This window comes from Glycine max, chromosome 13 (genome assembly GCF_000004515.6).
Source record: "Glycine max cultivar Williams 82 chromosome 13, Glycine_max_v4.0, whole genome shotgun sequence".
Classification (NCBI taxonomy): domain Eukaryota; kingdom Viridiplantae; phylum Streptophyta; class Magnoliopsida; order Fabales; family Fabaceae; genus Glycine; species Glycine max.
This window is the reverse complement of record NC_038249.2, coordinates 17660410-17677338: the sequence shown is the minus strand read 5'-3', so window position 1 is coordinate 17677338 and position 16929 is coordinate 17660410. Positions and strand designations below refer to the sequence as shown.

General features: G+C 31.5%; 1 protein-coding gene across 1 annotated transcript; it reads left to right on the top strand.

Moving 5' to 3' along the window:
- Positions 1-4822: 4822 nt before the first annotated feature.
- LOC100803677 (long chain acyl-CoA synthetase 9, chloroplastic) lies at positions 4823-14116 on the top strand. The gene is made up of 11 exons (XM_003542913.5): positions 4823-5495; positions 6366-6446; positions 7504-7767; positions 8210-8341; positions 8454-8627; positions 9017-9246; positions 10152-10269; positions 11124-11255; positions 11485-11619; positions 11907-12113; positions 13691-14116. Exons 1-11 carry the CDS (start codon positions 5046-5048, stop codon positions 13856-13858), a joined length of 2091 nt encoding a protein of 696 aa, XP_003542961.1. The 5' UTR covers positions 4823-5045; the 3' UTR covers positions 13859-14116.
- Positions 14117-16929: the final 2813 nt, after the last annotated feature.

Below are 16929 nucleotides of genomic sequence, written 5' to 3'. Positions count from 1 at the left end.
TCTTTGTTGTGTACTGTGAAGAAAATAAGGTGGTAAAAAGAATTAAACTTTAATTTATGAGAGAGAGAAGTTTAGTTTATTTTATCTTTTACTTTTTTTTTCTGCAAGTGTTTATTGAAAAGTTTATCCATACAAAGTCATAGTTGTATTAGGCTATTGTAATTAGGTAAGTTATATGCAATACTTGTACATGTGAGTTTAATATTATGATTGACATAATAGGCATTTTCACACAAAGGAGTTTTTATGATTATTGTTTTATTAATATAAGAGAGGGGAGAGGGTATTTGCATTTGCTATTTAGATTGGAATAGTGGTTGAGAAGAGAAAAAGGAGATACAATACACCGCAAAAAGTAGGGAAAAAGTGGAGAGATGGAATTGTCACTTTTATTTTCTTTTCTAGTCCTTTTTTTAATTTTATGAACAAAATAAGAGAATATATGTACAAATGAATCTAAAAATACTTAGACATATAATGGGGACATTGATTCTCTTTTCTATTACTTATGCTTACTTTTTGTCGAAGTGGCATATACGAAGAATGAAAGGTTAGAAAAAGTGTTGAAGGGATTTTCCTACCATGAGAGCTGAAAGATCGTTGAAGAGTACGTGACCACTTTCCACAATCACAACCACGAGGGCGTGGTCCAACATTCGCGACTTGTGTGGCTGGTAAAATAGATCTTGTCGTAAATTTGGTTCCATGTGTGTTGAGTGTGCGTATCCTATGTTGAAAGATCCAAATACTATAGCAAATTCCCATCTCATCAATCAGCACCAACCCACCACGTGCCCACCATTTAATAATTAGTACCATGCAAGTTTTATAATATGATTTAAATATATTTTTGATATGTAATATATTTCTTTTTCAATTTATTATTTATTTTATTAATTGACATTTTTAAATTTGTGTTTGGTACATGTTTATTAAGTGATAACATGATAAATTAATAAAGTGTCACATCATCGGGTTAAATAATAATAGAATAAGCTTACAGAGTATAATGTCATTATTTAATGAATTTAGATTAACGATATATATCAAAAATAAAAATTTAAAAATGTTAAATACTAATTTTTTATAAAAAAAATAGTTTTTAGGTAATAAACTAAAAAATGAGTATATTACAAATATAAAAAAAATATTTAGACCTCTTATTTATTTTCTCAAAATTTACATTGCTATATATTCTTCATTCAATATAGTAATAACTATTAGAGTATAACTATCAACATATCCGTGCATTTGCACCGGTTTCTCGTTTTTACGCATGTTTAAAATGTATATTTATAAAATCAAAATTTTATATTAAAACAAACTTAATTATCTATTTATATCCTCAAAAAATGAAATTAAAAAATAAATTATTTAAGTAAAAAAAATAATTCAACCAAATCCTGATTTCTAGGCTAGTTAAATCATTGTATGCTATATATTTGAAAATTGAAATCATTTCTCATGTTCCTACTTGTTTCCATCCAAATAAATTTTATTTCAATAGATTTATTATGTATTTATGTAAATGAATTTCAACAGTATAAAAAATAATTTAATTTCAGATATTATTGAGTATGTAATATTTTGTAAAAAAATATACTTAATAAATTAATATTAAAATATTTATTATATAATTATGTAAAGAGTTAATGTACGTTAAAACACTTGTTTTAACGTAAAAATATTTAATATATAAATATTTTAATATTATTTTACGTTATAAATATTAATTATTTTCAAATCATCAAAATTTATAAATTAAAAAAGATTTAATATTTTAAAATTTGCATAAATAATTGGAGAAAAAATAATTTATATATTAAAATCAATTTACAACAAAAATTATGTAAATAATCTACATATTAATTTATGAAATTTAATTATAAATTAGTAAAATAAAAATAAAAATACATAAACTATTAAAAATAAATACATATAAAATGATCAAAATAAAAATAATTACATATTAAATATTTTTTAATTTATAAATTTTCATAATTTGAAAAAAAAAATAACTCTTGACTAATGATACATAAAAAATAACATTATTGTAGTTAATTAAACAAAACAAGTGTATTAGTGGTTTATTTTCTTGTATATAAATAAATGATCATGAGTTCAATTCATATTAAGACACTTTTTTTTTATTTCATTTAATCTTTCTTTTTTTGCATACTCTTGCTTTAATTTAGTTGCAAGTTCAAAAATATTTTTTCTATAAATAATTCCACCTCATAGAATATATGTAAGTTTTGCAAACAAAAAGTTTGGATAGGTTGTTTTGGTGCGAAAAATTTGTCGACCAATTATTCATCTTGTTGATTGGTTAGTCATTGTGCCGACTAACTACCAATGAGTGATTCCCTTTAAGTGACTAACTTGAGAAATAGATTTTGTTTCTTAATTGGATTCCTAGTCTACTCCAAAAAGAGTTTTCTAGTAGTTGATGAATTGAAGTTTCTATGTTAGGTTACTCCTATATGTGAAATTGTAGTAATTGAAAGTTATAAATGACTAAAATGGTAAAGAAAGATGTAAAGAAAAACAGTAAAAAAAGTTGTAAATGACTGAAAGAATAAAGAAAATTTGTAACAATTGAAAGCAATAAAGAAAAGTTATAAACCGTTGGAAAAACATAAAAGGAAATATGTAAATAAGAGATAATTGACGAAAAAATAGTAATTTAATTGATTTGGTCATGGTCCTCCTTTACATGAGTTTGTCATATTTATTAAGTTTTGTAAGCAAGTGTTAGCTTTTTACAAGGCATGTTAGTTCTTTCCTAATAATTACCTATGATCCTCCTATATTTTGGAAGATCATAGATTACATGATCTATGACCTTCCAAAATATAGGAGGATCATAGGTAATTATTAGGAAAGAACTAACATGCCTTGTAAAAAGCTAACACTTGCTAAGCTATTGACTTCTGTTGAAATTGTGGTCCCACATTTCCTAGAGTTGTTGTAAGCAAACAACTATTATTTTCCATTAACAAATTCTCTTATTGTTTAGGAATCATTGATCCACATGTATTTGTCCTTTGGAAAAATATTTTCTACTATATTTCACGTTCAAATATTCCTTTAGACTTGGTTTTCCATAAAATAGGAATGATTCAATTCTTCTGCTTGAGAAGACATATGTTAGTTGTTAACCGATAAAAATTAACTGTTAGTTTGTCCACTAACAGAAATAATTGTTAACCATCATACGTGATTGTTTTAGGTGTTAGCCATTAGAAATGATTATTTTAGTTTTCAATCATCTTTAACATTAAGACCATCTATAATTCATTGATATGAATTAGTCAATTATCATCTACTGAATTAACTATTAACTTACGATAAACAATTAAAATAAACAATTTTTTTGGGTGTTAATAAATTTTTATTATTTTTTGGGTCAACCTTAAGGTAAGGTTAGAAGATATTTACTTTTGGTCCGATCCAAAATAGTTATTTATTAATAAAATTTAACTATTAACTAATTAGAAATTGTTTTATATACTATTTTTAAAATAATTATTAAAGTTTTATAATATCATATATGTCAATCTATTATAAATAATAGTGTTGCAGTTGTTAAATTATTAATGTATTTAAATTAGCTGTAAAAGATGTATTTAAATTAAAATTTTATCAATAGTCTCTTATATATATTTTTTTGAAAATAGAAACAAAACAGAGAGGGGAAATAAGACGTGTCAAGAAACATTGCATCTAGGCCTCATGCATCCCATCTCATACACAGTCAGAAAACTTGGATCCTGCGGCCCACACTGAGCTGGAAACTGAACCACGATTCTTTCAAAACCACAAACACAAATTTCTTCCGTTAAGCATGTATAATCAATATATATATATATATATGATCTAATGAAATTCATCTTTGACAAAAATTTTAATTATTATAGGAGTTAATAAAATTTGAGTTTAGTTTTTATATAATATCATTCTAAAAAATTTTTATATTTCCCGTTAGTATGAAATAGAGATAACTATTACAAAAATTAATAAATTTATTGTATATAATAATTTAGTTTTATTTTTGACTGCGTATATTTATTATAAGACAATCATGTTAATTAGATAATATTATTATAAATGATAAAATTCTTCTTCTAATATTACATACTTTTTTTTATAAAAGGAGGAACTTTTGGGGAAAAATATCCTATGTTAACACTCAAAACCACCTCACTAAGCATCCTTCAAATTTCATTAAAAAGGACAAAGTGAGAATAATTGGAAAACTATACAAAAACTCAACCTAAACAATCCATAACGAGACTAACAAAAATTTTAATTGAGACTCGCTTTCTTGTTACGAAGGAGTTCGTTCCTAACAAAACTTGGAACAAAGTCCCACCAACAAAAGTCAATATGAGAAATAGCCTACAAGAACATCAAGGTAAGAAATATTCTCCCTATAGATGTGAGAATAAACCATAGGAATTGAACTTATGATAAAGTTAAACAAATTCATACCAAATAATTTTCATATTCGATAATCCATATACAACAATTTGCTTGCGACTAAACGATAAACGCAAAACTTCTTATATCGGATGTACAGACTTTTTACTAAAAGATTTAACATACATAATAATTTATAATTAGCTTATAATATAATTAAAATGCTTTTTTTTACAAATACATATTATAATATAAGGTCACTTATTATTATTTTTGTATTAATCCCCTTTCCAATGTACTCCCCCTCTTGCTGGCAGGCATCTATTTCCACGTAGGCAACCCAATCCATCCAAAACCAACTCTCAAAAAGTTCCAAAAGAAAAAAAAAAAGAAACATTGATAGACACAAAAAAAAGTTGACGACAAAACAAAACTGAAAACACTGAAGCCAAGCAAAAAAGACCAAAAAGCCGAAGTTGGGGAACTCGTTCCACAACTGAAACTCCAACGACCACCACTTCCAATAGTTCAATTCGTCATCGTTCTCTTCTCCCCCAACACTCTCTCTTTGCCACTCCTATTTAAACCCCTCTCTCACTCTTCACACCCCCCAACACCGCACCATGACTCCCTACATTTTTGGAGTCGTCGTCCCTCTCTTAGTCACTCTCATCATCCGCAACAACTCCAACCCCAAACGACGTCGCGGCGTCCCGGTCGAAGTCGGGGGCGAACCCGGTCTAGCAATCCGGAACCGCCGGTTCGAGGCCCCGGTCCAGAGCGCGTGGGAGGGGGTCGCCACGCTGGCGGAGCTCTTCGAAGAAGCCTGCAAGACGCACGCGGAGAGGCTCCTGCTCGGCACGCGCGGGGTGCTGCAGAGGGAAGTGGAGACCGGCCAAGACGGCAGGTCGTTTGAGAAGCTTCACTTGGGGGACTACGACTGGCTCTCGTACGACAGAGTGTTCGATGTCGTTTCGGGGTTTGCGTCGGGGCTGGCTTGCATCGGCCATGTGAGGGAAGAACGCGCCGCCATCTTCGCCGACACGCGCCAGGAGTGGTTCATGGCGCTCCAGGTTCTTCTGCTGCTGCTTACTCCATGCTTTCCTACTCTTACAAATTAATGGGCCAAAAAAATTATTTTTGTTTAATAATTAATAGGTTAAATTATTTTTTTTTCTGATTTATTATTTAAGTTCAATTTTGCTCTCCAATTTTCAAAATGTTTCGATTTGATGCTTTCGTCTACATAAATTTTTTGACGCCTTTAGAAAATGCACCTAAATCGCCACTTGGTGAAGGTTGTAAACCGTCGAGTGTAATTTTTTAAATTTAGACACATCTGGTTTTTTAAAAATCAGAGGAATAAATTAAAACCTTAAAAAATTAAAGAATAAAATTTAATTTAACCTAATTAATATATTAAAATTGGCTTAATTCTACTTTTTTGAGTTTCTTTTCTTTCTATTTTTCAATTTCGTTAATTTCATTTTTTCATTTGTTATTGAATTTGATTCTTCCACGATTCTGATTGAATGATTTTGTTTTATCAATTAACTTAGCATATACTGCATTTAAGAAAATAAAATACAGTGATATTTAATGAAAACATTGATGTTGCGACACACTAAGTTTTAATGTCAACATAAATGTATTGGTGCGACAGTGTATTAATGTCATGTTAATATTTTTGTGGTTTATTAAATTAATTGATGAACTAAAATTACGTAGTGGGACAATCAAATTCTTAGAAAAAGATTATGGGATTTGATTCACGAAATTGAGAACTATAAGACATAAAGTGTAATTTGTTTTAATTGAGAACTATAAGACAATCAAGTTATTGATAACTCTAAAAATACTTATAATTATCCAATTTTGAAATAAAAATATTTATTACGTCTAATTGGAGGGAGAAGTGGTTTGACGTACTTTTGCTTCTTCAGGGTTGTTTCAGGCGAAATGTGACAGTTGTGACTATGTATGCATCATTGGGAGAGGAAGCTTTATGTTACTCATTGAATGAGGTTTTTGTTACTCCTCTTTGTCTCTTATTTTTCACACGTCTCTGTCTGGAATGTCTTGCTAATTGCTATATGATATATCTCCCTGAATCTGATTATGCTTTCTACACACTGATAACAACCCAGTCAATTTTATCTTTGGATAGATAGAAATTTGCCACATTTGTTTGTAAATATGATGTATCACTTTGAGTGTTTTTAACTAGCGGCCATGGCAGAATGGTGTGGCAGATTTTTTTGCCAACCACCATAGGCAATTTGTGAAGGGAGGCTTGCCATGGTGGTGCCCTAAGGTGCAATGGTGTGTTTAAATGGCGGAATTTTGGCCTTTTGTCATGTTTTGCCATCTGGCATTGATAACACTGATCACTTTCTTAGCACTAGTCCCCGTATATTACATGAGTAAAAGAAGGAAGAAAGTGTGATTAAATTTCTAAAGCAAATCAATCTCTTCTGATGTATGTCGAATAATAGCTTTACGACAAAAAGGCCCGTAGCAATAGTAATGGTGATCTGCCCCGGACACTAGAGATGCTATGAAGACAATTCTATATCACAACAAATGTTAATGTATAAAATGCTCCTTACAATTTCTCAATCCTCTTCAATCCTGTACACCAAACACATGTTGGCTACATTATTAGGTGGCATAACATAAAAAAGTACAATTTAAACAACTACTTTTCAGTTCTGTCACAACTGCTTTTCAAAAAATATATATAAACAACTAGTAAAAGGCTATAGTTGACTCTGTAAGTTTTCTAGAGAAATCAACTGACATAAAAAGTTCACAATTGCCTTGTGTGCAAAGTTTAATATCACACAGCTCCTAAACATAAAAGTAATTTTGGCATTTACAGTTTATTAGATAATTGAAATTTGAATCTGTTTCATATATTTATTAATTATTAATTTAATCATGCTTGTTCTCAGTATAATGATATACTTTCTGTAACTTATTTATGGTCCGAGTGGTTTACTGAAATGCTTGTGTTTGCCATTATTTAAGTTTTGTTTACTCTGTGTTTTGTTATGAACTTACTTTCATAACCTGTGCCAGACAGAGGTTACAACAGTGATTTGTGGGAAAAAAGAATTGAGAACACTTGTGAACATTAGTGGACAACTAGACTCAGTGAAACGTGTGATATGCATGGATGATGATATCCCATCTGATGCCTCTTCGATTGCATATGACTGGACAATCACTTCCTTTGCTGAGGTTGTGAAACTTGGCAGAGAAAATCCTGTTGATGCTGATTTACCTCTTTCAGCAGATGTTGCTGTTATAATGTATACAAGTGGAAGTACAGGATTACCTAAGGTGAAAAACATCTTTGGGATGTGTAGCACTTCCAATTTCAATTTTTTAAATCCTTTTACTTGATTGACTGTTCTAAATTGTATTTTGGATTGGACTATAATTTGTTTTCTTTCTTTCTTTTTGTTCCCTTTTCATTCTCTTGTTTATATTGATTTAAACTATTTTTCGGTCCTATAGTTATCCTCATTTTAAGTTTTAGCCTTTACACGAGAAAACTGTTGCAAGTTTTAGTTCCTATGCATAAAAGTTTAGTTTTGGTCCCTGTTGCTAACATTTTCTGGCAGTGTAAAACTGCCACTAAAGTTTTCTGATGGCGATAAACCATCACAACAAACCGTGTAAGGACTAAAACTTACATTTTGCTTGTATAGGTATTAAAACCTAATATGGAGATAACCTTTATACTGCTACGCCATTTCCTTAATTTCTTTCTTTTGCACAGGGTGTGATGATGACACATGGCAATGTCTTAGCTACACTCTCTGCTGTGATGACCATTGTTCCTGACATTGGGACAAAGGATATATATCTTGCATACTTACCGATGGCTCATATCTTAGAATTAGCAGCTGAGGTATGTGGATATACTTTTCTTGAATAAATTCCAATAATATTTCTTCTATTTCCATTTTCTTTTGTTCTTTATTCTTTTATTTCTTGTTTTGACAAACTTGCCTACATGTTAGAATTTGATGGCAGCTGTTGGGGTTCCTATAGGATATGGATCTCCTCTGACCTTTACTGATACTTCAAACAAGATTAAAAAAGGAACAAAGGGGGATGCTACTGCACTGAGGCCAACTTTAATGGCAGCTGTGCCAGCAATTCTTGACCGTGTTCGTGATGGAGTGTTCAAGAAGGTACTTTGATTTGAGACTCATGTGATTTGCACACTTATGCTGCATGCATCAAGAGTATCATGTGTGTGTTAGAAACCTAGTTGCATTGTTTAAATAAACTTCTCTATAAGCACTTTTGTAGGAGAAGGAAATGAGAAGGTAAAATGGATTGAGCTGCTTGTATAAGCCAAAATCAACTTATGCACTTATTTTCTATAAAAATCAATTATTTATTTATATTTAACTTGTCCAAAAGCTAAGGTACATAAGTTAATTTTAGCTTATGGAGAAGTTTAATGCATTTTACTTTCTTATTTTCTTCTCTTGAAAGTTGAAAGTGTTTATGGAGAAGTTTATCCATATAGGGCCTAATCGGGAAAGACTGAGGACTTAAAAGCTTGTCAATGCAGGTAAATGCAACAGGAGGATTGCCAAAGAAGTTGTTTCATTTAGCCTACGCGCGGAGGTTGCAAGCAGTTAATGGTAGTTGGTTTGGAGCTTGGGGCTTGGAAAAGGCTCTTTGGGATTTTCTTGTGTTCAGAAAGGTCCGAGCAATTCTGGGTGGTCGTATCCGTTTTATCTTGTCCGGTGGTGCTCCCCTTTCTGGTGATACCCAGAAGTTCATCAATATTTGTCTTGGGTCAGTCTTGTCATCATATATATACATGTATATTTCAAATAAGAAATATTTTGATTGTAGAACTATGTGAGTGAAGAAGAGTACAGGATAAAATATTTTCCTAAAAGAAACTAAAATCATTAAAAACACATAAGTCATATTAGACAAGAAGACAAGTTAACTCAAACCTAGACAATCTCTCTGCATATATTCCTTCAAAGTACAAACTAGTCAAACAACAAAGCACTGGCATTCTGCTCCAACCATATGCACTAAATTGCAGCATGCATAGATATGTCAAATGTTAGCTTATCTTTAACTTTGAAGTGAAATTGTTGATATTTTAAGGTGGTGTCTATTTAACGGTAGTCAAACTTGTTATAACTTTCAACCATTTATTATATTATGCTCGTTGAACATTAGAGCTCTAAACCTAGAGGACCAAATTAAGAATGAATTAGACTTAAGAAATATTAGTTGATTGTTCTATCAACCTTCATGATGATTTTGACACAGCTTATTTTAGAGAAATAATGTTTCTTTTTTCTTTTCTGATATAGTTTTTGAGAAAAAAAAGTGATTATATAGTATGAAAAAGTCAAGAATTTAGATAGGGAGGCTTGCAACAAAAAGTTCAAATATGAACTGTTCTTTGTGACCTATGAATGATATGTTATAATTGGCCTTGATAATTGACGTAAACAGATAAAACTGAAACTTTTCTGTGGGTCAGCATTTTTCCTTTTTAAAATTCAATGTATCTGTTATGTGTAGAATGGCATTCTAAAGGATCTATTACTTCATTCACTTTTGAGTGTTCAACTAAAGGAAATATTTCTAGCTTTTACTGTAGTGCTTTTTCTTTTTTGCTTTTTGCGTTTCCTTTATTATTCTTGCTGTCATTTATAATTTATGGTCATATTCAGTGCTCCAATCGGTCAAGGATATGGTCTTACAGAGACTTGTGCTGGTGGGACATTCTCTGATGTTGATGATACATCTGTCGGCCGTGTTGGACCACCTCTTCCATGCTCATTTATTAAGGTAATTATAGATCTGATCAATTTTATCTTCATACAACTTGAATGACACATTTTTTATGATGGCTTGGGGGGAGGGAGTAATATGGTAGCATGGTAGTTTGATCCTATGAATTCTTGCAAACTACTGAAACCTCACAATTAGCCCACTCCTAATGGCTTAACTTCAAGGGTTCTTACACATGTAAATACTGATATTTGTTCTCTATTGTTAAATTATACGGGCTTCCTTTCATACTGCTATTTAATGGAATCATACTTCTCAATTAGGTTTGGAGAATTTACCCTTTGCAACTCATACCATGACACACCATTAGCATAAATGCATGATTAATCTTCATTTTTTGACTTAAGATGTTCCAGTACTACCATAGACATTAGATAAGCTGGACGATGGCCTAGGACATACAGAAACATATAAGATTGGGAGGAATGAATAAAGACCAATTGAAGCTCTAGCGAGAAGAATGTTAATTAGATGAAGAATATGGAATAAAAATTTAATAAAATGGTAGAGAGAGACCATGAAAATTTATTAATGAAACTATTAAAATGGTCTTTAGATCTTAATGGCTTTTCTGAAGACTTTTTGACAACATAATTTGTTATTTTATCGATGTAACTTTCCTCACCTATGAGGGAAAGGCTTTTGTTGTTATAGTTGTAGAACCGTATATTAACAAGAAATATAGCATGCTTAGCATCTATGATCTTCCTTGTATTATGATGCAATGCAAAAGAGGCTTCAAGATTGAGTCATGTATTTTTCTTTGGTTATCTAATCATGGCAGTATACTTTTCTTTGTGGTATCCTTAAAAGAATATTTCTCATACTAACATTTGATTTTCTTACCTCAGCTAATAGACTGGCCTGAAGGTGGATATTTAATCAATGACTCACCAATGGCCCGTGGTGAAATTGTAATTGGAGGTCCAAATGTCACTCTCGGGTATTTCAAAAACGAAGAAAAAACAAAAGAATCATACAAGGTAAGCTTCAACTCTCTTTTCTCTATTTTTCAGAGGGGTAAAAAGACAAACTAGGATAATGTATCACTTCTGATTTTCCACTGCTACTGTAAAAATTCTGCTTAGTCAATTTGAAAGTTATATATGCTGTTGTCAGTTTTTGTGTTTTTATTTTTATTTTATGTGGGGGGAGGAGAGAAGCTAAAAAGGTACAAATTAAATGTTTTTACTTTGTACTTTTTCTGTGAAGGTTGATGAAAGAGGAATGAGGTGGTTTTACACTGGTGACATTGGGAGAGTTCATCCAGATGGATGCCTTGAAATCATTGATCGTAAAAAGGACATTGTTAAACTACAGCACGGAGAATATGTCTCCTTGGGAAAGGTATAGATATTACTTTTATTAGTTCTTTTTAGATTTTAAAAGAAGAGATGTGTTGTTCAGAGGACTACTTAAACTTTTATTGCTAGGCTCAATATATAGAGTTAAAGTGTAACGGAATACTAAGAGTATCCTAATACTAAAACAAATATATATAAGATTAGAAACATAATAAATTTCTAAAAAATAAATTATCTATTTTTAAGTCGTATATATTTAGACATATTTTCAAGAACTTGTAGCGTACACCATTAAAACATTTTACTATATGACTAATTTATTAAATACAGGTTGAGGCAGCTCTTATTGTTAGCCCCTTCGTGGACAATATTATGGTTCATGCTGATCCTTTCCATAGTTACTCTGTGGCACTTGTGGTGGGTTCTCAGTCCACATTGGAAGAATGGGCTTCAGAAAAAGGAATTTCTTCTTCCAATTTTTCAGAACTTTGCACGAAAGAAGAAACTCTGAAGGAAGTGCATGCATCACTTGTAAAGGTATGCCATCTTGTCAAAGTCCTATTAACAACTGAGTGATAATGATTCCGAATTAGTTTCAGTTTTTAGAAGGTACACTTGTCTTAATTAAGCTCATTATAGATTAAAAGTTTACTTAGGCAACTTTTGAGATTAGCTGATTAACTTTAGAGTTGCATCCAAAATTATCCCAGGATATGGTTTTGTGAATAAGAGGCAAATTTAGAATAAAAATAACTTCATATTTATTTTGTACAAAAAATAATGTGAAGTGGTTAAAAGTTGCAACTTGGAACTCATTTATGCTCCACCCCACAAATTTTGGCCACTTCTGTTGCATGAAACTAAGTTTAATTAAAGTTATTTTTTACCCTCTACCAACCATAAGTGAAAATCCAAAACTCTTCATCCCACTTAAATTTTGCTTCCCTTCCTTTTTATTCTATCTTCCTTCTACTACTCAAACAAGCATAACCTTGATGGATACAAAAGTGATGTTGGTGGAGGGCAAGGGAGGAAGCAATTCGACATTTTGGATATGGATATGAATATGATATATCATCTATCTCGTTCAATGTCTTACATAGCTTTTATCATCGGGAAAATAGTGATCCTCCTTCTCATAGAAGGGTTGGAATGTGTTGTTTATCGTGACTATGAGATTGACATTTCATTTCGTTATCCTCTATCCTCTATTTAGATTTAAACCAAGGAATTGCATTTAATCATGACAAAAAGGATCAACTGAGTGGGCACTTTCTAATTTATGCATGATTAAAATAATTATGATAAATAATGAAATGAATTATCCACAAGTTGTTGGTTTGGATCATACTGAAGTTTGTCCCCTTAAGTAATTTTTCGAATTTGAATCTTATGGATGAAAAAAAATGTAATTGGAACGGGAGATCCCATAGTGTAATGTCATGAGGTAAAAGTGAGAGTAATTGAAAAGACAATGAAGAAGTTAGTAAGTTACGAAGATTTTGCTTATGTGGTCTAAAAGTAGGAGATGAAGAAATTGGCATGTCTACTCCATAGTCCATAGCTGTCATTTCATCTTTCTATACATTTATGTAGATTTAGTAATGTTTACTTATATGAATTTTTTTTACTCCACATGACATGTTAGTAAAGGCCATAGAGATAAGCGTGCTGTGCATGTTAGCAAAAGCCCCTAAAAGACAAAGGGACCTATATTAGGCTGTAAAGCTCATTTCTAACTTGAAATTGGTACTTCATTTTATATCTTGTAACGTACCTTACACGAAAGATGTCCCACTCAGTTCCCTATTATTAGTTAGTTCTGTTCGGCGTAAGTCCCAAATTTCATAATTAAAAGAATAGGGTTTACATGTTTTCTAATATGCATATATTCTTTGAATCAACATGCCATGTGTTGCCGCTATTGTTGCAAATTCTGCCCCATTGTTCCTCTTTTATTATCATGGTTTATGAAAGAGTTGTGTTATTCTTACAATATATTTTCTTAAAACTCAAATTTTCTCTCTTACTTTTATATCTCTCACTTAATTGTATAAAATGTTGTAAAAAAAATAAAGTAGGAATAAAATTTTTCTTTATGCAACCTTCTGCAGGAAGGACAGAAGGCTCGTTTGGAGAAATTTGAGATTCCTGCAAAAATTAAATTGCTTTCTGATCCATGGACTCCTGAATCTGGCCTAGTCACTGCTGCTCTCAAACTCAAGAGAGAGGCCATAAAAAAGACTTTTGATGAAGAACTTTCTGAGTTGTATGCTTCATAGGCTTAGGACACTAGTTAATCTTTTTACACCTTTTTCCCATTTGCATATAGCAGGGGTTGAGGTGAGGAGAGGTTTTTGAATTTTTTTGTTGCTAATCATTTTTTTTTTTCATTTGAAGTTTATCATGCACAGTGAGGCTTGTTACGTGCAGAAGGCCAACATGTTGAATTTACTTTAGTGACAATGTAAAATGAACTTTATTAGACATTATTGTTATAGAGTTTCTTCCAGAGTAATGAGAATTCAAAGGTATGCATATTTGCCTCTTTTCCCTTTTACAAAAGTTTTGTATTAAAACCATCGGTGTACCCTGATTCCCCTTAATCAGATGGAAGAAAACCAAAAGAAATGTTAAATTAAGACTTTGGTTGAGACATTGAATTACTTTTAATTTGGTTATCATTGGTTCCTTCATAAAAATACGTTGACAAATCAATCCTTAATGTTTGCCCTAATTAGAAGATTTTTTTTTACTGAATTTAGAAGATTGTTACTTTTTTATTATTATTACTTTGTTAAATGTTTGCTTATCTAAAAAAAATTGTCAAATGTTTGAAAAGTCTAGGTCTTATGACTCAAAAGTCGTGTAAGAACGATGTATTCTAACGGTTAGTATCGATTGGTTAACAACATTTTATTGATGAATATACTTTGATGTAAGAATCCAATTAAAAAAATTATATCACAATAAGAACTAAATTTTAATATAATTTAGTTTTTCAACACGTGTATAAAATTTGAGTTAGGATGGTTTGAATTGTACTTATATCTTAATAACCTTATGTTTTAGACTAAAGAATGCAAGCAAATTCAGTCATATATATATACACGAGAGATTAACTTATATTAAGAATAACTCTTTTAATGATTGTAATAAATTATTAATCTTATTCATTAGATTCTAAGATAATAAATGACAGGTATGACAATGGTGCGGGGTAGGTTTAGTCTCCCTCACTCCTACATCCCAGACCAATATTGTTGTCCCTGATCCCCCACTGAGGTTAAAAAATTATACCCGTCCTCGACCCTAGTTGGGTGTCAAGTTTCCACGCTCCGATCTCGTCCCTGTAGAGAATTGTTTGACTAGCACGATGAAGGACAAAACAAGATGAAGTTGCACAAATAATGACTCGATGAAGGAGGTAGAAGGGCCTGACACTACGATAAAGTTATGTGGTCACTAATCGTGAATTTGCGATGAAGGAGGCACAAGATCAACACAACGAAGGAGACACAAGAGTGGCACGACGAAAGAGGCACGACACAACAACAACACGATCGCAACGAAGGAGGCCCACTAGCAATGCAATTGTGATGAAGGACACAATTTGAGAGACGAACGACCCGAGAGTGAGAGGAGGTGGCATAAAGAGAGTGAGAATCAATCTTTTTATGTATTAAGGTTTAGCCTATTTATGTAATTTACTTATTTTAATATCGAGGTGAGGAGCTAGTGTGGGGTGGGGATCACAATATCCAGTCTCGTCCCTGACTTTCTCAAGTGGGGAAAACTCGACCCCAATCAACTTGATTTTTTCCTGTCAAACTCGAGGTGGGTGTGGGTGGGTCCTCGTAGGTGTGGGTTCAATTGCCATACCTAATGAATGGTGAGGATGATATATATATATATATATATATATAAAAGGAAATTCAGGATTTGCTTGATAAAGAATTTTTAATCCAACAGTTAGTTTTAAGAAAATATTATTCAATTAAAAGTAATAGAATGATGTAATAGTTGTCAAAGTTACACCCGTGTAATTTGATTCTTCCTTATATATATATATATATATATATAGATCATATATGCAAAATTTTATATTAATCTAAAAATTATTTGCTACCTCTTTCATATAAATTAAAATTAACGTAATATAAACATTTCAAAATATACTAAAATATGAATAATTTAATTACCTTCTTGTTGTGGTTCAATTTTAAAAAAATTTGACACAAACGATACTGGTAATACGTAAATATAATTCAACGGTTGTATAAATAAAAGTTAGATTCTATATCAAGTTATAAAAATGATATAATAATTGTTAAAATTAGACCGGTGTAATTTGCTCTCTCCTCGACCTTTACCTTATTTCTTTGAATATTGATCTTCATTTGTTGCTTTGCAATTTTCCCCTATTTCTTCAACTGCTTCGGCATGTCCTTGACATTGAGTCTTTTGTTCTGCAAGCATCTTCTTCAAATCTTTTACTTGTTCATTGTGCAAATGAATTTTTTCTTGTTATGATACAATTTTCTCTTCAGCTGCTATAACCGTCTCATTTAGCTTTTCTACTTGTGAAAGATAACATTTAACATCCACAGACTCCCAGAATCTTAGTTTATAGATTTTTTCAAATCACCAGTGCAAGCCCAAAATTTGCACCTCCTACTTTCCTACAAATAGTATACAAAACCAAAAATCCTAAAACAGGAAACAACATAAACCATGTATGACAAGAGTAAAAATTCCTCACACTCCACTTATCACATTGTCAAAATTTCTTGTGTGGATGCTTCTCAATTCGAGATGTTAGTTGAATCACCGGATTTCTGCATCGACAACGAATGCCATCGGACCCAAATGACAACGATGAAGTTCCCACCAATGCCATGGTCCTCTATAGGCTGAAGCACATTCAACTCGTGCAAACAAGAAGGCAATGGAACCTAAGAGGCTTGAACGAAGGTGACAAATGAGTATCAAGAAGATCAACTTCTCTATCTCTCTAAATAGACCTTCAAGGGAAGAATAAGAGACTCAACCCCATTCTCAAACGATAATATTTTCATTAATAGACCCTCAAATTCTATTTTTATATTTTTTAACTTATTAATTATTGACATCCATGTAATAAAACATATCATCAACTTACTATCACATTTAATCTTACATTGACACAACATGTAAGTAACTGATATATCAAGTTAATAGACATGTCAGCAGTTAACAAACCTCTAGTAATGATAGGGGCATAAATCAAAACTTTTCAAGTATCAGAGAGCAAATATGATTTTTTTTTATTTGTTAGGGATAAAAACCAAATTAAGATATATATTAGGGATAA